The following is a 23,774-nucleotide window of genomic DNA, read 5'->3' as shown; positions in this document are numbered from 1 at the left end:
TCAACTAAAAATTAGATTTTTTTTAGATTATAATAATGAATAGCATAAGGAAATAGGACCGAGGAAATTCGGTTATTGTAATCGACGGACGCTATATGCAGTTTATTGACGTACAATGTAAACCGCTTAAGATAGAAACATGAAATTTGAAAAATATGTTCCTAAGGGGATGAGGAGATGTACTAAGAAAGTATTTTTCGAAAATCTACCCTTATAGGGTCAAAATAGTCTTGTATCAATTTGAGTTAACGAAACAAACCAGTTACACCCTCACGTGTTAAAATCACAGTTTATATCCGAAATCCAGGTGGACAACGAATTTACAGGCATAAAGGCCAGTGTATATAACGTATGAAACACAAATAAATACCTCGTTAATCAGTACCTAATCCAATTTATTTTACAAGGTATGATATAACGACAGCGTTGAGCAGACTATCGAAATTAAACGCGAAGCCGTTATATCCGGATTTAAAAGATTATGGAGTCTGATTTGCATATAAGCGACAGCGTTAGGCAAACCATCGGAATTGAACAAAATCCCGCGCAGCCGTTATATCCGAATTTAAAAGATTATCGAGAGTCTAATTTGCATCGTTAAAACCGTATTCATCGCTATAACAAACGTTGTTAACAGGACTAACATACAAAACTAAACAAAAGTGTTATAATATTTCTCCATTAAATAATAACCAATGCTATAAATGGAATTATTATAAACTTAAACTTAACTGCAGTTAGCATTTTACTAAATTTTCTATTTATTTCAAATGTGCTCGTTTAAGAGTACATTAATACTTATTGAAGTTGTTATTATTTATTTAAGTTATTATTAGAGAAATGCATTTACAATTAAGAAAATTTTTTACCTTTTTCCACATGTTCGTCGCAAAAAATCTCCGAAAAAAGAACAGCGAATGTTAAAACAATAATTAAAACAGCCTTATTCATTGCTACCTTTTTTTAATTACCTATTACTTTTACGTTCTTATAGCGACAAACTATTTTATAAATGCCTCTTGAACATTATCGAAATGATGTAAATTTCTGTTATCTAATACCTTTGAGTTTTAGTATTAAATATATCATTAGTACCTACACTTGACCCCAAATAACCAAAACCTACAAAGAATTAGCAGAATTTTATATGTATATATCAAAAAAATTATTAAAATAAGAATTAATATTCAACGATGCACATTAAATTACTTTTAAATTTGATTTTGTTTGCTTTTAGTAACTAACACAACATTTTTGTAGTTCCTGTTTTTTGTGGTTTAATTCATACAGTTATTAGTGATCTTTGGATCAGTACGATAAAACCGGATTTGACTATATTTATTAATTTTAAATGAAATATAAAATATTGGATTTAGTTTGTAACTTGACTTTGTTACTTAGACTGTCCACCAAGGTATTTTTCATTGAAAAAGGAAACAAAAATTTTTTTTATTTATAACTCAAGAACGGCTGAACTGATTTGGCTGAAAATTGTTGGGGAGGTAGCCTACAACCGGGAAACGGACATAGGACCCCCGTTCCCATTGGAGGGGGGAGTGGTGAAGAGGAATTGCAATATTTAAATGGAACATACATTATTTGTGGTCAGATTTACTTGAAACTTGGTTTCTAATGGTCTGTAATTTAATTTCTGAAAGACCTATCTCGACATATTAAAAAATTCAACCTCCTAAGGGGGGGGGGGTAAAAAGGTATTGCAATTTTTGTTTGGGACATACTTTATTTGTTGTTGAATTTACTTGAAACTTGGTATATATGCTGTTTGACATTATTAATCAAATGAAAAGCGGTTGCAACGTTTCCATGGGGTATATTTTATTTGTACTCGGATTTACTAGAAGGTTGCTCAATGTTGAAATTAAGCAAATAGGTGTTTTGTAAATCTAAGATGGCGACATTACATAAAATGAAAACTTTGGAGGGATCAAGTGGGAGTTAAAAGGTTTTATGGAGAAACAATATTAATTTCTGCAAGCCAAGCCGCGGGGAAAAAGCTAGTAAACTATATAGACCAATATGATTTAAGTTTCACGATCAAACCAAAACTGTTTGCCTCATGATCTACGTTGTCTTCTTGGTATATGTAACATTCCTATCGACAGATGGTATAAAGTTAATACGAGATACATATGTAATTTTTCGACTGATACGAATTAATCAGCAGAAGTTTGCTATATTTTTACATTCATTTTATGAAAATTTTAAGTTCCCAAAAGGGCGATTACAGCCTTATTGGATAAAGCAATTTTCTCCAGTTTGATTAAAAATCAGTGAAATTTTTCATTATTTATTTGAATTGTTTGGATGAAAAAAATGTACAAAATTCACAATAGTAGTAATTAACAACAAAAATTTGATAATATAAAATGATGATTAGCAAACTTTCTCAGAGTTTTTGTTGTTTAACCGCACACGCATCTGCCATTCCTGCAACGTCCTGTTCTATATCCCTTGAAAATACAATCTAGACTACAGTCTCTATCTTTACAAGCTGCAGCCCGTGCAACTCGCGGAGAAGGTTCGGGAGCTAAAAGAAAGAAAATAGAAAAAAATAAAAGTACTTATCGATATATATATTGGATAAATTATGCTTAATATTTAAAAATGCAAACTACTAAATATATTATTCTTTTTCATTTATGTTTACGAACACTCAAAAACAAATTATTATAACAAAACATAATAATTAAAAACAAGTAATAGAATTTTTGTATTTTTCAAAACGTTTCATGTGAAATATAATTCTTATAATAATAAAATAATTATGAAAATCAGCCTCATAGCGGAATTAAGCTAATCAATGAAATAAACAAACAAGCAAACAAATAAAATCAAAATTATGAAAAATTCTAATTAATTTATTGTCTTACCATCTTCTAATTCCTCCATTGGTGCGGCTGAAGAAAAGACAATACAGATGGCGGCGAAAAGTGCGAAAACTAATAATTTATTCATAATGTCGTTTATTATTATTTCTTTTGCAAGTTTATATGCTTAGCAACCACGAAGCTTTGATACTAATTGGACAAACGGCGAGTTTTTATATCTGTTTCGGTGACATCGAGGTACTTTACCTAACGTTTATTATTATTCACTGTGGCATCTTATCAGATTTGCATTTTACTGAGAAACTCTGCTGACCTTATTGTAAAACAAATAAACAATATGTGCAGTGAGGGATTTACATGTTTTTTTTTGCGAACTTTCACGGGTAATCAGTATGTAAACAAAGAACAGATGTAAATAAAAAATGACTAACTTTATCGAGTCAATATTTTAATTATATTCTATTTATTCAGTGTGAAATCAAAACCAAAAAAGGTTAAGAGGTTTTTTAAAAAACAGCCGCCAACGTTTTGCCTTAATTGTAGGGTTTCCTCAAGATTTAAGGCAAATGGAACAACATTTTTGTAAAGGTGCATATTAATTTACAAACCAAAGTATTTATGCGTAGATAAAAACACTAAATATAGAATTTTGTATGATTGCGAACAAATTTTTTGTTATTTAATTGTATCATTTGAGTGTCACCACGTAGGGTTCTGTTTGTTTATTTATTTAATATATTAGTCCTTCAACTGTTTAGTCATAATTTTGTGAATGTTAGTTGATATATTTTGTTTTTTTTTATATAGAAGTACCCATTGAATTAGCTTTTAGTTTGTCAATTAATATGTACTACCTTTATAAAAAAGTTATTCTATCTGCATTGCATCCCCATTAACTTTAAAAAACTAGCGTTGAGAAAGCCCTACAACCAGAACGAAACGTTAATCGCCTTTTTTTTAAGAAATAACTTCTAACCCCTTTTGTGAAAAAAAAATAAGCGAAAAATAATGAATAGAATATACATGCATATACATTATACATATACTATTTATTACTGAAATGTTTAGAAATTAATGTTGATAGAGTTATACTAAATGTAATCATGAAATCAATTATGAATAACACACTTTTTGTGAAGTTAATCAATTAATTACATACCGTTAATATATTTTTGCAGGCTGGTATTGGGGTAGTTACTAATTAAGCTATAGAGATTTTAGTATGAAACAATTGCCTTAAAGGGGTTTTGTGATTGAACATGGTGGTTTGGCCTCTAAAAATGATAAAATGACAGTCTAAGAGTATGTTTTTAAGTAATCTTAAGAAAGGCAATTCTTTCAGTTTCCTCCAAATAACTCAAAAACGAAGCAATTTTCGATATTTTGACAACGGTATTTTTTTTAGAAAATTGAATTTTCCATCGAAATACTTCAACTAATTTTCTTTTTACCATTTTTAGTATCGAACATAATTACAAAACAAAATAGAAATCATCTATAGCTTTCTCTTGGGCAATTTAAGTTTACATAAATATTAAAAGAAACAGCCCTTGAATACATACACCTTTTCTTCTTTTATTCCTTTTTGTATGGTGAAAATTCACCGAGATATCGATACTCAAAGTTGCCTACTTTTTGTCATATTTTACTCTGTTTTATTGCAAACGTATTCTACCCATTATATTAATCATCATCATAAGGTCGTTAATACTAAAATTGGTTGAACTTTGTGGTATTATCTTCTTTAGAGGTCAAAATACTAAATTATTTATGAACAAAAATAAATTGGTTTTTAGAAGGAATTATATTATATAATTCAATTGCTTTTTTATTACTTCCCCAAAAAAAATTAAAAAAAACACACTTTACAAAAGGTATGATGAAGTAACAACACTTGGTATATTTAACAATAAATAGTTTTATTTAAATTAATTCAATTGAACAAAAATGCGAAGCGTAGCGGATAACCGGGTACCTGGCACGCTAGTACGATTAAGGGTTCATATCTTCGCTTTGACAAGCATTCCATTAAATACTATCCTCACCAATATCCGTGGAAATCATATTAAGTTGCGTTTAAAAGGTTGTTTAAACAGTCTACCAATGAAATTTGAATTCTTGGTTGGGGATTTCCAACGAGATGGTTGAGTTCAAACCGTTGAAATGAGCCTTTAATGTGACTAAAAGTCTTCAAGGTGATAAAAATCATTAATTAAAACCTGATATTCCAACAAGCGACAGAAATTGTAACAGTTCGCCTATATCAGGAATCAACAAACTTATTTTAAGCTGGAAGAGCAGTAAAAATATTGTTTCATGAATTTCAAAGAGCCACGAAGTTTTAATTCGGGTTTTACAAGACTCAAATAGTATTTAAAAACATTCCGGAAGACTATTCCAGATGTCGAAAATTAGTGGGGCATGGGCATCCCTTTTATAGCTGTCCACTTGATATCAAAAGACACTTAGACTCGTAAATATTTACCTCCACAAATCTTCCCTTTATAAATGTAGTAATTGTATTTTAAGTGAATCGGCATTGATATTTAATGGAATAAAATTTAGTTTTGCAGACTTAGTTAATGTTTTCTGCCGCCGAATTTACTTTTTAAAAACGCTTTTTATTTTTAAGATTGAAATTCGACTGGCTAAGAAAAACATGAGCTGCTGCCCCGTTGAAAGAAAACAATAATACACTATGTGCGTTAATTATAATTCAATCAAGATGTTAACAGGTTAACAGTGGAACAACAACTGATTTTAATTAATCACAATTATTAACATTACATTTCTTATTCAATATCTTAGTAAGCTAATTAATATCAGAACAATGCAATTCCCTGAAGAGATTACCATTCTTACATGCGTTGCATGCTGACGTTGCGTCTTATAATTGTTATAAAGTATTTTAGATATCATAACTCCTCCGCCCATAAAATGAAATTTTAGGGGTGAAGCCCAAAAAATTTCGGCAACGAATTTACATTGTTCTTTGAGGTAAAGGAAACGCTTGTGAACTATCTTTTTCCCTGACCTCTGGTCTCTTAAATTTATTAAAACATTTAATCTTATTTCTATTATAACAAAATACAAAAGTACATATAATTACAATGATTATAAATAACACAATTAAACATATATTTGAACCGTTTGTCCAAAAACTTTCATCTGGTAAATACACAATTGGATCGGTAGTCTGAAGAGTTAATTTTGCTAATTCGTCAAGACGAACTGCCTTGAGGTTTAATCGTATAGGTTTGACATTTATAGGCTTTTCAAATAATGGTGGTAAAAATACTGGTCTTTCAGGTATTGATTCTTGTAAATTTATATAAACAAAGTCTTTGGCTATCAATGAACAAGAATAAGGAAGTGTTATTAAAAATACTCCTTTCAATCGGTGTATCTGTTCTGTTTCGCATTTAATATGAATTGGTGTTTCTTTCGGAAGAATTACAAGGTATCTTTCGTCACTAATTGTTTCCACTAAGATGTCATTAATTTCAACCGGAATATGTCTACATTTGGGATCATCTTTAATTTGTAATAAATTTTTAATACATGTGTCCTGTTGATAGTTTTTCTCTATATCATCGTTTGAACAAAAATACTGTTTTTGAATTAAATTACATTTTCGTTTTAAATAATAAATATTGTTTTCATGAATGGCTACATATGATGTAGGAGGTATGATGGTGGTGTTGGATACGGTGGGTACTGAATATAAATGGTATAGGTTAAACGTTATTTCATTTAAAATTGGGACATGTAGTAAAAATACGATATGTTTTTCAGTAATATAAAAATCTACAGAAATTGTCTGTGTAAACAAAATGTTATCATTCGAATAAAATTTGTTCTCACCATGAACTTTGGTTAATTTTTGTTTTATTAATAAAATCTGATCTTCGCTAACTATACTGAGGTGTAAATGATTCATTAGTGCGAAACTGATTCCTGTTTGAATTTCCGTGATTAAATTTTTTAATTCGACTATAGTTAATTTCAACATGTTTATTGTATTAAAAAGGTCGGAGTGTTCTACTGCTGCATTTATTGAACGTTGTATTATATCAAAATTACTAGAAATGTTTTTAAGTACGTTTTCGTAATTATTTATTAGTTCCTTGTTCATCGAAAGTTGTTTATTAAAATGACTTATAATATTTTGTTGATTTACCTTTAAATTATTAATGGCTTGATCATATCTCTCGCCATCTCCTGCGTCTAAATTACCTGATACAAATTTGAAAACTGTGCCTAGAGCGTTTATTAAACCTCGCTTGGTCCTGTTTGATTTTATATCAAAAATGTGGGGATATAATGTTAATACCTGTTTCTTTAAATGTTCGTACTCTAGTTTTAAATAACTTAATTCAAGTTTAGACTTAATATCTTTCTTTCCTGTAAATAACTTATTAACAAGATCCAAATTGTCTTTTACCTTTAAAATTTCTTCTTTGAGTGGTTCTAGCGGGTAATTATGTATGAATGTATGTTGTGTCGCCTGAATTCGAGTTTTCCCTAAATTTAATGGCAATATACCTGCANTTCCTTTTATACATACACACAGTTGTTCGTTTTTTGGATACAAAGCCATCCCTTATAGGTATAAGGCGATCGTGGAATTGATAAGGTGTGTTATGTTACTGTTCTTGTGGTAAGTATTATTTAAACAATATTACGTTTTATTGATATATATTGATCAAGTAGAATAATTACACAATTAATTTAACTACGAAGAACAATTGTTTATTCTATAGCGAAGGTTACTTACGAAATTAAGACTAAATTTCATTCAAATCAAAAACGAAACCACGATGTATTGTCACACAAGTGTCGCAATTATAATCAATCAATGAATCAATTTATTCTGAAGAGATATAATACATTTCCTTTTATACTGTGTAATCATTTCCGGTGCACCGCTTAATGTGAATATTAAGAGAGCCCTTCGAAATAAACCCACTGTTACATATGTGACAAACGAAGGGGCGTTCTCCCGTATGACTGCGTATGTGCACCCGGAGAGGGGCGGTTTGGTTGAAACATTTACCGCAATACTCACAAGAATACGGTTTTTCCCCGCTGTGAATTCGTTCGTGCATTACTAAATAGTCACGTTTAGTGAAGCTCTTCGCACAGTACGAACAGCTGTAAGGTTTCACCCCCGTATGGGTGCGATAATGTAAAATCAACTTGTACTTGACCGCGAATCCCTTCCCGCACATGTCACACAAGTGCTTCTTTTCGCGACCGCCCTTTTCGCCCTCTTTTGCGTGTTTCTTTATGTGTCTCTTGAGGGTCTGCGGATTGGCACAGCTGCGCATGCACACATAACACTGATTCGTACCGATGACGCCATCGATCGAAACCCTGTGGTTTCGCACCTGATGGGTGTGAAGGTAGACCGAAAACGGGAAATCTTTACCACAAACTATACACTGGAACGGACGAATCCCTTGGTGAATGTTGTTGTGCTCTTTGAACTGGACGCAATCGTTAAAACCTTTGCCGCAGGTGGAACAAGTGTAAATAAACCTTTTCAAGTGAAAAGTATTGATGTGTGACAACAAGCAGGTTCTCTTCGGGGTTTTGTAAGAGTCGCAAAGCGGACACTTGAAGAAATGATCTTTACTATGAACGAACATGTGTGTTGCGTATTTGTAAGGTTCGGAAAATGTTAAGTTGCATATCTCGCACGTGTAATGCTCCTCGTGAGTCAACACGTGTCTTTGAATGTCTTCTTTTGTAGTGCACTCTACGTCACAAGTCATGCAGCAGTAAATGTCTTTTACCGTGTCCAAAATGTAGCTGTACTTCGTTTCTTCGTATTTGTTTTTTTGATGGATTTTTCTATGAACGCGCAACTTTCTGTTTGTATCGAACTCTTCGGGACACTTGGTACATTTCCATATTCTTCTCATTCTGGTTTGTTTCTTTTTAACCAGTGACCAATCGTTGCTACATCTTGACTTGTAATTCGATTTCAAAGATTTGAACCTAGAAGTTGTAGGCGGTTTCCAATCTTCGTTTTCCGAATCTTCTTTCTTGATCGTTACGTTTCTGGAAAAAAAGGGTTAAACGTTAGTAAGGGAGAAAACAACTACCTACATACTCAGTTAAATAAATTCCTTATTTATAAGAAATAGCTACAGCATTCGAAAAAAGCATTTTATTATACAGGCATATAAAAAAAATCAACATTCTAAATAAAATTTAATGGCGATCACAAAAGCCTATTGGTACCAGTATTTTCCGGGACACTTTTTGAAATGTAAATTTAGCGAACCCTTGGAAGTGAACCGAGCATCGCAAATTTCACAGTTAAAGGGGCGCTCTCCCGTATGCGTTCGTATATGTACTTTGAGCGGCGCCCCTTGATTGAAGCACTTCCCGCAAAATTCACAGGCGTAAGGTTTTTCCCCGCTGTGGACTCGTTCATGAAGCACGACGTATTCCTTCTGGGTAAACCGTTTGGAGCAATAAGAACACTTGAAAGGTTTATCACCGGTATGATTTCGATAGTGAACTACGAACTTCGCTTTTCTTGCGTACCCTTTCCCGCAAATATCGCACAAGTGTTTCTTCTCGGGCTTCTTCTTCTTTTCGTTTTCGTGTTTCTTCATGTGTTTCTGCAAAGTCCGTATGTTGGCGAATCTTCGTAAACACATGTGACATTGATTCGTTCCGATGACGCCATCGATCGTAACCTTATGATTTCTCACTTGATGGGCGAATAAGTAATTTGAGAATGTAAAATCTTTCTCGCAAACGACGCACTTGAAAGGTTTCACCCCGTCGTGCACGTTCTTGTGTTCTTTGAACTGGACGCAATCGTTGAAACCTTTGCCGCACGTGGTGCACCTGTAGAAATATCTGTGAAGGTGGAACGTGTTGATATGGGCGAGTAACGAAGTCCGAGCTTTGGTCTTAAACGATTCGCACATCGGGCATTTGAAGGTTTTGTCGTCCGAGTGGATGATGCTATGTTTAGCGTACTTGTACGGTTCGTCGAATTGTAAATTACAAATGTCACAGGTAAAATGTTCTTTATGGCTTTTAACATGTTGTTGGATTTCGATTTTGGAAGGTACTTCCAAGTCGCACGTCACGCAGTTGTAGGTTTCCTTTACAGGATCGTACGTGTAGCTGTATTGTGAATCGTCATACACTGGCTTTTTGTGTACCTTCCGATGGTCGCGAAATTGGGTGCTCTTATCAAATTTCGCGTTGCATTTGGCACAGCTCCAGATTTTTGGGGACTTCCTTCTCCTTTTTTGTTTTTCCCGTTTTATACTCAATGGTATCCACGATTCGTCGCAGGAAGACTCACTTTTTATCATTGACGACAGCCTGAAAAAGTTGCCCTAGTTAAATAGTATTATTACATGTGTAGGTACATGATAAACCCAAAAAAAAAAATGGTCTTTCTTCAATTGGAACGCTAACGATTTATAGAGACTTTATTTAATTGCAATCTTGGTACATCATAGATTGAATACATACATATATTACATTAAATAAACATCTATTACATATTTAACATTCTTTAAAACAGATTTTCAATGGAACATGTAGATATATCAATTTCTGGATTAGGTATGTATAGGCAAGTCGAAATAAGATGAGCAAATAGGCAATAAATTACAAGTGAGTATAGACATACGCATAAGGTATGAGAACGCCCCTAGTAACCACTCACCGACGTGCTACAGTATGACCATGAAATAGACAAGGATGTGGGAAGCACAGGATGTTTGATTCCTATCTGTAGGCCACGCTTAGGCATCTCCTTCTCTAAGTAGAAAGAGGAGACTGTGGTAAATATTAATTAAAAATTGAAAAGGAATATTCACCCCTAATTATCACAAAAAACTTTTTTGAGCGGACACGTGTTTCGCCCACTTCATATGTGGACATTATCAACGCGGACTGCCTGACTGAGACTGAGTTTTTTGTGGTACTTAGGGGGTGAGTCTTCCTTTTTAATTTTTAATTTAGAAAATGTGGTAAAGATTTTTACAACCACGTGTTATGGGACATGTTCCCATTAATTATTATGAAACTACATTTTATATTTTCTAGAAATTTTAATTAGGTCTTTAGTAAATAACTAACACAAATATATGTAGAATAAACATGTTTATTATAGTAGGTACATTGGTAAATATATACATATGCACATACATTAAATAAATAAATTTTCATAAAACAAATTTCAGTGATCCTTAATATATATATATGCATTAGGTATACATCAGTTGCAATATTGAAAAACTTTATCTGATTACAATATTTGTTGCTTGTACAATAAAAAATATTATGTAGCTTTTTTATTATTGTTTATTTTCTTCTACGTATGACACACATTTATGTGTACGTTGTTTTTTACCACACCCTTATAAAGTACAGTATCTTTCCCTGGCTTCAAGGACGAAAGCATTTACTTATTACTGAGAAAGTATTTAATATATCCTCCGTGTTGTTTCCAGCCAGAAGATGTTAAAATGCCTTCATAATGACCAGTAAATGTCTTACCTGAGGGATTGTGATGCAATTTCTCATTCTTGAAATCAGGAGAAATCGTACTTTCAGGGCAGCAGTATGGTACAAAATCGTACCTATACGAACCTCAGGAAGAAAGTTTTCCGCCTTCCTCTTCGACTCGGGTGGCAATTCACACCCGAGACGGAATAAGGTACTTTTGTCCTTTCGTACGTAATATATTGTTTACTTAAGGTACTTAATTTAATATATGCATATCGATTACATTATTTCTATCACGTATAAAGATCCAAAAGTAATAATAAAATTAGTGAAAGACTCAGAATTAATAGGTACTTTAGGTCAATATAAAATTATAGAAATGGATAATTTACTAAAGCCTAATTCGATTTTATAACAGCAAATTCTCCTAAAAACGATCAACAATCACCGTGTCTATGTACAATATTTTGTTATAATTATTAGCGAGATTTATTATTTACTTATATATCTGCACCTAATCGAAAAATAATCGACATAATTGTTTATTCCAATTAATCGCAATAATCAATAATTTTCTTAGAGTCGACAATCAATTACTGAATTTAATAATCGCCCAGCCCCACGTTTGTCTGTTTTTATTTTAAAGAGAGTCCTGTTTTGTTTCTTTTTTTGAAAGTGATATTTGCTTTTATAATGAATTTTTCCTCATGCTAAAGCAAAAATAAAACGAAATTGTTTCAATAGCACTAAACGGTTGTGCCTACATATATTATAAAACATTACCTACATCTAAATTTAAAGTTAATAAAATTGTTACAACAATAAAGGAATTCAAATTTCATTTCAATCGCCGTTAGAATTAGAATCTTATTCACAAACACAGCCACCGTATTTACATCGTCCTGTTTTGAATCCTGCGAAAAGGCAATCATATTTACAGTTTGTATTATCACAATATTTTCTGGCCTCTCCCAACTCTGATTCAGCTTCTTTAAATAAAAAGAAAATATATTAGCAAAATATTTATTTCTAGTTTCCAAAGTTATGTGTACATATTATATTGATAGGTGCATAATATGTATAAACTCACATTGGACCCACACCTGAAAAAGTTTTTGAGATAGCCTAATGTTGACATAAGAAACATATTGTTTGAAGTCTCAACAGTTACATTTTTACAAACTTTCTTAGGTGTGAGCTCTAGGAAGTGCATAAATTTGCAATGCCTCTGTAAAAAGTGCTTCACTTTTTATTTAAATTAGTTTTATTGAAAATTCTGTTCCTTAATTTTTAGTATGAAAATTACTCTTTCTAAGAGAGAAAGGAAAAACGAAAGCATCTTCGACTATTTTGTCAAAATTTCAAAAGAAGAATTTTGCAGACACCAACACAGAATATGCAACTTGTATATGAATCTACCAACGTTTTGAACAGATGATTTTTCTTTTATTTAAACATCCCCTTTTCGCCATAAGAATATCCGAAGAGATATAAAGAAATTTCAGCAAAAAAAAAAGAAATTCACCTGGCACCCCTTTGTCGTCGAAACACGCGATAAGGAACTTTTAAAAACCTACCCCATACAGAAATTAAGCAGAACAATGGAATAAACAAACAAGCAAAGAAACTTTACCTATATCGGCAATATTGAAATCAAAATTAGGAGAAAATGTAAAGTAATTAATCTATTCTCTTACCATCTTCTGATCTCTCCATTGGTGCGGCTGAAGAAAAGACAATACAGATGGCGGCAAAAAGTGCAAAAACTAATAATTTATTCATATTTCAGATTATTATTAAACTACTAGAGACAAAACGGTAATATCTATTTTGCAAGCTTATTTTCAGCACTACGAAGTCAGCAACCACGAAACTGTGATACTATTAATAAAACTTAATGTACGTCGAGTTTTTATATCTGTTTCGGAGACATGGAGGTACTTTACCTAATGTTTGTTGTTATCAGATTTGCATATTACCGGGAAAAGATCGCGTTAACCGATAGCTTGTAATACAAATAAATAATAAACATTGTTTATTGATAAAAGGAGTTCATGTTCTATTTTTGGGGACTTTTATGCGATGTCTAGTCCTTAGACGCCATTGTGATGATTGCGTAAATTTGTTGAGTGGATATTCCAATTGTTTTGTATTTACGATTTAAAACAATATGAAAACAAATTGGCCGTGTTAGTTAATTTGTGTAGGTATAGTAATTCTAATGTGTTTTGGGTTATAAAATTATAAATTAAAACGAATAGAAAGTATCTAATAAATACCAGGATGTTATATTGGACTCCATTATTAGATGGAAAAACGTAGAAAGCATACAATCGAAGCTATTAATTTTTTATTTTTCATCTTACTTTTTATATGTGAGTTAATTCCTCTAGGAACTAACCGAAGATAGAATGGTGGATATGTTTACCGTAACGAGGTTTCACAAAATCCAAAACAAAAAATCCAAGCCCAAATCCACCCCCTTTTACTTTTCAATTTCATATATTATTACTTTATATTAACGCGAATGTTTATTTAATTTTTATGGATTTATGAGTTAACCATACCTAAAAAGAGAGGCACGGATGGGTGTGAGACATTTAGAACAATTAGCTTAACTTCCCATGCGTCTTAACTAGACTCGGATGGAAAAAAGGGCAGAAGAACTATTATGGGAACATCAATTTGGGTTTAGAAGAAATACAGTAACGCGGGGTGTCATTCTAGCTTTACGGGTAACAATAGAGAAAACGATAGAAAAGGTAAGAGTACGTACATAGGATTTGTAGATTTAGAAAAAGCTTTTGACAATGGAAATGGGACAAGATGTTAAAAATATGTACTAAAAAATGCAGGGATGTTTACAGAGATAGAAGAGTGATACTTAGATTGTATAAAGAGCAACAGGCAATTATAGAGATGGGACTGCAACGTAGAGAAGTAAATATTAGGAAGACTGTACACTGTCATCGCTACTTTTTAATCTATACATCGAAGACGCGATCAACATTATTAAAGACAGTACTACTGTAGGCATAGATATACAGAGGCAAAATATGCTTAGATTTGCAGATAATAAATAAAATGATTTAAATAAAATGGAAGCGGTATTGACAAAACAGTATTGTATGAAAATAAATAAAAATAGAACAAAAATACTGGTATGGAAGGGAAGAAAAAGTAGGGAAAGAGCGAATATAAAGATAGGAGACGAAAAATTAGAAGAAGTGGCTGATTTTAGATACCTAGGAAGTCAGATAAGTGAGGATGGAAGGAGTAGTAGGGATATAAAGCAGAGGATAGCGCAGGGTCGTGTCGCCTTTAATAAAAAGAAGTCACTTCTATGCTCGCGAACGGTTAATTTAGAAATTCAAAAAAGGTTGTTAAAGGTGTATGTTTGGAGCACGGCGTTGTACGGGTGCGAAACGTGGACAGTGGGAGCAGCGGAAAAGAAAAGGTTAGAAGCGTTCGAAATGTGGTGTTATAGGCGGATGATGAGGATATCGTGGGTAGAAAAGGTTAGAAATGAAGAGGTATTAGAAAGAATAAGGGAACAGAGGACTCTATAGAAGTCAATAAAAAATAGGCGAGATAGGTTGGTAGGACACCTTCTCAGGCATGAAGGTCTAGTCAGAGACATATTAGAAACAGAAACGGGAGTTAATCGGGGTAGAGGTAGGCCTAGATTATATTTTAACACTAAATGTAATAAAGAGGGATCTAGAAGAATGTCCCCGGAGTATGTGTTCTTTGTTTCTTTGTCTGAATATGGTTGAAATATGGAGTCAAACTAATGTTTTTTTCGATATTTTTTATTTCTTTCAAACACCTTGTACTATGTCGTTCACTAAAAGATCAATGTATGCGTTGGAAGAAGGGTCTATTTATATATTGGAGGAAGAGTAAGTTCTCGATTTTTCATAATTCTTACAACTATCGACACTATTTTTCTTAAAAGTCATGACAAACTTGCATGTATGACAAAAATTTCAGCATTGAAGACAATTATTGTGTCGGTAAATAGAAAAAAATGTGCTTAGAAGAATTATTTAAAAAAAACCTAAGTAACAAATTAATTCAGCAAGACCAAGACTAGAAGTATTTGAGCAAGATCAAGACTTAAACCCAATAAGCAAAGATCAATACCAATACTGAAGCAGTCTTCTTTTTTATTTATTATAATCGTTTTTAATGTTTGAAACAGTCTGTAATGTTAATTTTCAAAAGTATTGATTTTTATAGCAACAACATCTGCTGATGAAGTTGGATAAATAAACACTTCACTTCTGTTTTCTTTTTCGAAGGTACAATTTTAAATTTCCACTAGAATAATAGGTATACGTATAACAATTCAAAAAATGATACTAATTAATATTCCAGTTTTATTTTATTTTAAGTGTCTACACCATAAGCAAACAAAAGTAAATTATTTTGTTTTCTATTACGCCAACCTAATAGGCTATTAAATCTTTGGTGTTGCAAAGGTCCTTATTGCATGCTTGACATGACAGTTTGAGGTTACAACTATCATAACTTTCTTGACATCCCCTGAATGCAACATATTCATCATCCCTTGTGAAAAGATAAGCTATGCAATTCTTACTTCCACAGTCCACAGTAGAAATGTCACCTCCTTTACCTGTTAAACACAGATTGTCGTCGCCAGAGCATCTGTAGCACTTCCTCGCTTCAACTATTGTAAAACAATGCATGAATTAACTAAAGCGCTGCATTTAATATAGTTAATGGTGATTGCTAATACTTGTTGAAACAAATTATTAGTCATGTTAAATATAATTAAATAAGTGCTTCAGTAATTGGGCACGTTTCTATACGTGTTAATATAAGTCAAAGTCGGTTCTAACCTAACCTAACCTAACCTAACCTAACAATTTGAGTAAAGCCATCTCGTTACTTTAATTTAACTAAATGATTCTGATCCTAAAAGCGTAAAACGCTTGCTTACTTAGTGAAAGGAAATAAAAGAGGAAAACCAAAATAAAATCGGAACATACCTATAACATGACAAATCTGCTTATTGAGCTTTAGTAATTGTTGTAATTCGTAATAAAATAAAAACTGCACTGTACGTTAACATTATATCAATATGTCTTCACGGAACAACTATGATTTGGTCCTACCCATGGTGTGCTAATGAGAACAAATAAGTTTAAAATCGTGATTAACTTCTGATAATTTCGACGGCGCTGTACAGGTGCGAAACATGGACAGTGGGCGCGGCGGAAAAGAAAAGATTAGAAGCGTTAGAAATGTTACAGGCGAATAATAAAGATACCGAGGATAGAGAAGGTTAGAAATGATGAAGTATTAGAGGACTCTATGGAAGTCAATAAGAAATAGGCGAAATAGGTTTGTAGAACACCTTCTCAGGCATGAAGGTCTAGTCAAAGACATATTAGAGGCAGAAACGGAAGTTAGGGGGGGTAGAGGTAGACCTAGATTAGATTACTGTTCACAAATAGTTAAGGATGTGGGTTTTTCTAGTTTTAAGGAAATGCGAAGATTAGCGCAGGATAGGAAAGAATGGAGGTGCGTATCTAATGAGTCTTAGGACTGAGGACCTTATGGTGATAACGACCTTAGCAATTCTTTCTTCTTTCGAATCCGGCCATCTAGGGACCACGGAAAACAACTATTCATGATTTTCTTTTCTCTCTTGCTCTTATCCTCCAGTAGTCCTTCATCCTTTCGCTTTGTTGCTTTCGTCTTTCTTCTGTCCATACACCTCCTGTCTTCTTCTTTAGCTTAGCTTGAAAACCAACAAAGTTTTTAACCTTTGATCTGAATACCTCTCTGTTATCCACATCCATCCTTGTTATCCCCATTTCCTCCAGGTCAGACTTGACCCCCTTGAACCATGGCATATGCGTTTTTGGGTTTTTATCAAAATAATCAAATAATTGTTTTGTTAGTCTATCATCATTCATTCTGCTCAAGTGTCCATAGAATGTTATTCTCCTCTTCCTCATTGTGTCCGTTATTCTTTCTGTTTTCTCGTATAGTTCCCTGTTACTTTTGAGTTTCCATTTACCATCTTCATAGTTTGGTCCGAGGATTTTTCGAATTACCTTCCTTTCCTTCTTCTCGAGTTCATCTAACTGTTTGGCTGTGTTCATCGCCAGGCATTCAGAAGCGTATAAGCCTTCTGGTTTAATCACAGTGTCGTAATGTTTCAGTTTCGTATTTCGAGAGATGGACTTTTTATTATAGACATTTTTTGTCAAATGGAACGCGGTTTCCATTTTTCTTGTTCTTGCCATGTTGGCTTCTTTATCTAATCCATTCGATTGGATTATTTCTCCAAGGTATTTGAATTTTGCGACTTTCTTTATTTTCCCGTATATAGTTTCAAGGAATTTGGGGCCTTGCTCAACATTTGTCATGTATTCTGTTTTCTCGAAAGATATGAGGAGCCCTGCTCTTTCAGCTGTTTCCTTTAGGATATTAATTTGCTTTACTGCGTCTTCGTAGCTAACAGCCAAGATCGCTAGATCATCTGCAAATGCCAAACAATCGAACTCCAGACCGTCTTTCTTTCTTCCTATCTTGACTTTCTGTATTCCTTCTGTTTCCATTTTTTTCCTCCATTCTCTCATAATTTTTTCAAGTGTACAGTTAAACAGTAGTGGTGATAGTCCATCCCCTTGTCTTACTCCTGTCTTGATTTCGAAGGGTTCTGAAATTTCTCCTAGAAATTTCATTTTTGATTTTGTNGTTGGTATTATTTAAAATATTTAAATAAATTAATTAATTAATCTACTAATTGGTTATCTTTTAACTACCTAAAACAAAAAAAAGCTTTTTTGTACATTTATATATTTATTAAATGGATGTTTCCAGAGTTATTCGAACGATCTCCGGACTTTCTAAAATTTCCTTACTTTTTTCCCAAATTAGTCCTGAAACCAAAAACCCGCTGATGATTTAAACTAGCGACCAAAGGATTCGATTTTTTCCCGGATCGCGGCTAATTTTTGACTTTCACGGCTAATTTTCGAAATATTCACATCAAGTTTCAAGCCCGATTTAGGATTTAACGTCATTTAAAAAAAATCTAACCACCTGATTATTAGTTTACATCGTCAGCGGTTAATTGGCAGTTTATTATGAACCCTGCTCTAGTTTTCTAGGATTTTCATATCCAATTTTACAATTTCTGCATACTTACCTGACTTGAAGTTAGCATGCTTACTAATTTTCTAGTTTCTCGTTTCGTAATTTCATAATTAGCGTTTGGATATTATTCGCATCTAGCAGTTTGGACAGAATAGGTACTGATTACAAGAAGTCATTCACATATTACATGACTACAAAAGGGGGTATGGAGTCTTTGCTTTGATGGGTGATGATTATGTCATATTTATTTGTTTAAGTTTTCTAATTTTTCTGCAAAATTTAGTAGATTTTGATTTGAACAAAAATGGCCACCTTAGTTGTCTATGCTCAAAATGAAATCCATGGCACTTGACCACTGGCTGTAACTCAACAACTACTTATCATTTACTAACCCCTCACTCTATGACATGCAACCTAAGATATCCGTATTATTTTGTTATGTGAAATCGATCAATTTTTTGTACACAGATTTTACTAATAACTAACATATAGTTATTAATGGTGATAAATTTTAATTTTTTACTTATTTACAAACTGTGTTGGGCGTAATAATCTACAAAATTTATGAATAATGAGGAATTGTACCCGTTTAATTTTCCCACTGAATTAGGATTAACCAAGGTTTAATACATCAATAAAATCTACATGGTGAATGTACGTCATCAACTTTATTTAGGTACTGATTATTTTCATAGCCCCGGTGCAAAATTTAATAAAGATACATGTGATTTTTATTTTAAATGTAACATATTCAGCTGAAATCCTTGGTGTTACAGTTATCGGAGTTACAATTCTGACATATATAATGATCACTATAAGTACAGCGATCGTCCTTGGGATTTTTACAACCTCTAAAGGTACTATACTCGCCATCTCTGGTGAAACGATAGGCTGTGCAACCATTATCACAATTTACTGTTTTACTGACTCCCTTTCCATTTTTACATGGATTGTTTTCGTTAAGACACGAATAGCATTTCACAGCTTCACCTGAAACATAAATTAAATGAGATACACTTTGAGATAGCAAATCCTTTTACATCAAATTCTGAATGAGAAGAAAGCTTTTCTCAAGAAATTGAGAGACAGAATTTTAGGAACATAACCGAGCGAAGAAAAGATCTACAGGGAGAAGCGATTAGGGAGCAGGCACCTAGATTCCATTGGCTACAAGCAGGGCCCTATATAACAATTTAGCCTCTCCGGGCAAAAATAACATTTGTCCCCCTTTACAATTTACAATGACGTCTTACAAATCATGAGCATGTTATTCTAGAGATGGGATGGTACAACTAACAACTAACTGACGTGTTCGTCTACTGGAGTTTNCGTTGAATACAATTTATTAATACACAAAAGTATTTCAAACCAGCACCATTTTTTAGAAAATTATATAGACAAGAAAGGTTAGAAATGAAGAGGTATTAGATAGAGTAGGAGAACAGAGGACTCCATGGCAGTCAATAAGAAATATCTGAGATAGGTCGGCCAGTAGTCCTTCAAGACATGAAGGGGAGTCCCCAGGAAAATATAATAAAAATAATATCTGAATTTTTGCTTATATAGATAAGCGAATCAATTTTTCAAAAAAATATTACATTACCTACATATAATCTATCGGAAATACCTAACTACTTCTCTCAACGTGTGTGGAAACATAAACGAAACGAAAAAGGTTGTCAGTTCAGAAACGTCAATTTGGTAAAAAAACAAGGGCGACTTTCCTTGCCTTTTTAAATCAAAAATCGTGAAAAACTATTACGTTTCGGCTACTTGAAAGAGTTGGTTTCTTCTTTTCCATCTTTCTTTCTTTTTAACTGCTTAGTAGGAGACATCATTAGGAAAATAATAAAACATCCCTAGACAAAAATTTTCAGTCTCTCTCTTGTCTCTCAGTCTTTCAGCGTCTCTGAGAGCGTCTCTCACAGTCTTTCACAGTCTCTCAGTTATTGCCTAGGTGTTTTTATGGATCTCTCACAGTATCTGTATGAGAGACTCGAACGATAAAATTGTTAATTCGGAGATTAGAATCTCTCCCAGAGAGACTGAATAAATAAAACTGAAAAATTGAGAGACTTGAGTCTCTCGTAGAAAGACTGGGATCACTGAAATATGTTGAACTTAGAAAATTATCACCATGTCTATCGAGACACCACTTATTGAGAGATTCGAGTATTATCTCGGTCAAAAATTCGAGTCTCTCGTTCAGAGATTCAAGTCTCTCGTTCAGAGACTGGATACGAAATGAGGATCTCTCTATGAGCGAGTCGAGTCTTTCGTTCAGAGACGCCAAACAGTTTTTTTGACAGTTTATCGACAATCTCTCTCAGCGTCACCAGAGAGACTCGATGAGAGACGGAGACTCGAGTCTCGCTTTCAGAGACTCTGAGAGACTGAACATTTTTATCTCTGGTTGTATATTAAAGAAAAATATAATGAGTTTTGAACAATTATATTTTAATTGTAGAATTACATTTCGTTAAAATAAAACTATGACAAATATAAAATCAGCCAGTAAAAAAATAACTGTTCTATTAATCAATTCATGAGCCTAAACCCTTTCGGAGTAACTGAATGTTTAACCGTTAAACCCTTCGTTTATGTGCAAGTCAAAACAGATTAATTAGTAATAGTGCATTTTAACAAATATATTAAAATTAAACTATTTTATTAGAATTGCACAAAGTTTCGTTGCATTTTTTACAATGAGCCTTATTCTCGCAGGACACAAATTCTTCAGTGCATCCCCTAAAGCCAACATGTATGTCTTCAGATGTTGTGTCGGAGAATTCTATGCACTCTCTATTACCGCAAAATACAATTGCTAATTTATCTTTTTCTCCATTTAGACATACATCGGTATTACTCTCACAAAAGTAACATTCTTTTGCTTTACCTAAAAGCGAGTTGATGAGTATTTAAATTCAGTATTAAAAGATTAAGCAATTAAATTAACAATTTTATCCTAGAGCTGCCGCAAGAGTTAAAAATATAGTTATAAATAGTATATAGTCTCCTCCTTCTATTTTGAATATGGCTTCCCGGTCATTGGAGTTAAACAGATTTAAGGTTCTAAAATGTAGGATTAAAATTATACAAGCTGACATTAATTTCCTTAATAAATGTCGCCGTCCTTCTTTCGGTCTTCAACCCTCGCCACTATAAATAGTTAGAATTGTAAATTTTAGAACCGAGCGGCATGGCCTAGAGGTCTAGACCATTGCTTAGCATTCGGGAGGACGCCGGTTCGATTCCGGGTCCGTCTGCCTTGGTCCAAGTTTTTCTGTGGTTTCCTTGGATCACTTAGGCAAATGCTGAGGCAGTAATATTCCACAGATAATCTTTCATTCTCTTCTGTCTTCATTTCGTCCGTCTCATCTTTCTCACCCGAACCACCACCCACCCATTCCCACGATTCCTGAAAGCAGGCTGAAGAGGGCCTTCCGCCCTACCTTCCGGCATAGTCCGGAGGGATTGCCCGCCCACCAGCATTACTGGCTGGTGGGAATGAAACACCCGAAAGTTTTTTTTTTTTTTAATTTTAGAACCAGTCTCGCGTTGATAATGCCCACGTGTAAAGTGGGCGAAACACGTGTCCGCTCATTTAAAATTATTTGTGGTAAAATTATTTGTGGTAAATTGGGGATGATTATTCCTTTTAATTTTTTATTAAAGCTTGTTGATGAAAGTAGTACTAGTAAAAGACAACATCTGTATAATGTATGTACCCAAAACCGTTTTATCTTCCGGATCCTCTTCTCCTTGCGCTTTAAAAAAAGATGTACGTGGAACAAACTATCACAGCAACCTCCTCGTTTTAATCCATTTCAATTACTGACATCTTGAGAGTACGAGCATGACATGAACACGATCGTGTAAGTAAAAATGCAATGCAAAACGATGCAAACATTTGATAGGTTACATATACAGAACAAATATACCCTCTGGTCTAAACGTAAGATCAATAAGTCAAAATTAACAGGCAAAGAAACAAAATGGTTTCATTTTTTTTATTAGTGCGCATTTTTATTTTTCGTAAAATTGAAAAGAAATATACTGATTTAGAATTTGGATATACACAGTATGGAAAAGTGGTGTGTCATTTTTTAACTTAAAAATTAATAAAAGAACAGTTTCTATTAATTTGGCAAAATATCTCCTCTCCAGTGCAATTTTTGCCATACATGTAGATGTTTATTGTTTTTTGTTCTCTATGTAAATGTAAATGGTTTGGAGTACTTTTTAATATTATTATGAGTAACGGTTTGTGAAAATTTCAGGCTTCTAGGTATTTCCGTTTCCAAGATATTTAATATCGAAGAAAAACCATTTTTGTAACGTTGAATACAATTTATTAATACACAAAAGTATTTCAAACCAGCACCATTTTTTAGAAAATTATATAGACAAGAAAGGTTAGAAATGAAGAGGTATATAGATAAGCGAATCAATTTTTCAAAAAAATATTACATTACCTACATATAATCTATCGGAAATACCTAACTACTTCTCTCAACGTGTGTGGAAACATAAACGAAACGAAAAAGGTTGTCAGTTCAGAAACGTCAATTTGGTAAAAAAACAAGGGCGACTTTCCTTGCCTTTTTAAATCAAAAATCGTGAAAAACTATTACGTTTCGGCTACTTGAAAGAGTTGGTTTCTTCTTTTCCATCTTTCTTTCTTTTTAACTGCTTAGTAGGAGACATCATTAGGAAAATAATAAAACATCCCTAGACAAAAATTTTCAGTCTCTCTCTTGTCTCTCAGTCTTTCAGCGTCTCTGAGAGCGTCTCTCACAGTCTTTCACAGTCTCTCAGTTATTGCCTAGGTGTTTTTATGGATCTCTCACAGTATCTGTATGAGAGACTCGAACGATAAAATTGTTAATTCGGAGATTAGAATCTCTCCCAGAGAGACTGAATAAATAAAACTGAAAAATTGAGAGACTTGAGTCTCTCGTAGAAAGACTGGGATCACTGAAATATGTTGAACTTAGAAAATTATCACCATGTCTATCGAGACACCACTTATTGAGAGATTCGAGTATTATCTCGGTCAAAAATTCGAGTCTCTCGTTCAGAGATTCAAGTCTCTCGTTCAGAGACTGGATACGAAATGAGGATCTCTCTATGAGCGAGTCGAGTCTTTCGTTCAGAGACGCCAAACAGTTTTTTTGACAGTTTATCGACAATCTCTCTCAGCGTCACCAGAGAGACTCGATGAGAGACGGAGACTCGAGTCTCGCTTTCAGAGACTCTGAGAGACTGAACATTTTTATCTCTGGTTCCTATTCGCGA

The 23,774-nt window shown here is 33.3% G+C and overlaps 3 protein-coding genes and 1 long non-coding RNA gene across 4 annotated transcripts; all 4 read right to left on the bottom strand.

Annotated features, from left to right (window-relative positions):
- Positions 1-2,419: 2,419 nt before the first annotated feature.
- Positions 2,420-3,048, bottom strand: LOC108733487 (defense protein 6-like). The gene is made up of 2 exons (XM_018464671.2): positions 2,892-3,048; positions 2,420-2,548 (listed from the first exon to the last, which is right to left on the bottom strand). Exons 1-2 carry the CDS (start codon positions 2,974-2,976, stop codon positions 2,424-2,426), a joined length of 210 nt encoding a protein of 69 aa, XP_018320173.1. The 5' UTR covers positions 2,977-3,048; the 3' UTR covers positions 2,420-2,423.
- A 4,699-nt stretch (positions 3,049-7,747) lies between these two features.
- Positions 7,748-10,195, bottom strand: LOC112904438 (zinc finger protein 585B-like). The gene is made up of 2 exons (XM_025974471.1): positions 9,156-10,195; positions 7,748-8,915 (listed from the first exon to the last, which is right to left on the bottom strand). The coding sequence occupies exons 1-2, from the start codon at positions 10,193-10,195 to the stop codon at positions 7,748-7,750; spliced, it is 2,208 nt and encodes a 735-aa protein (XP_025830256.1).
- A 784-nt stretch (positions 10,196-10,979) lies between these two features.
- On the bottom strand, positions 10,980-13,342 carry LOC108733490. The gene is made up of 2 exons (XR_001937225.2): positions 13,037-13,342; positions 10,980-12,328 (listed from the first exon to the last, which is right to left on the bottom strand). It is a non-coding gene; the product is annotated as an uncharacterized LOC108733490 (long non-coding RNA).
- Positions 13,343-16,996: 3,654 nt separating this feature from the next.
- LOC112904437 lies at positions 16,997-17,935 on the bottom strand. Its single transcript, XM_025974470.1, has one exon. It carries the CDS (start codon positions 17,933-17,935, stop codon positions 16,997-16,999), a length of 939 nt encoding a protein of 312 aa, XP_025830255.1.
- Positions 17,936-23,774: the final 5,839 nt, after the last annotated feature.

The sequence above is a fragment of the Agrilus planipennis genome, unplaced genomic scaffold (assembly GCF_000699045.2).
Source record: "Agrilus planipennis isolate EAB-ADULT unplaced genomic scaffold, Apla_2.0 scaffold44, whole genome shotgun sequence".
NCBI classification, from domain to species: Eukaryota; Metazoa; Arthropoda; class Insecta; order Coleoptera; family Buprestidae; genus Agrilus; species Agrilus planipennis.
This window is presented reverse-complemented; position numbering and strand designations above follow the sequence as displayed.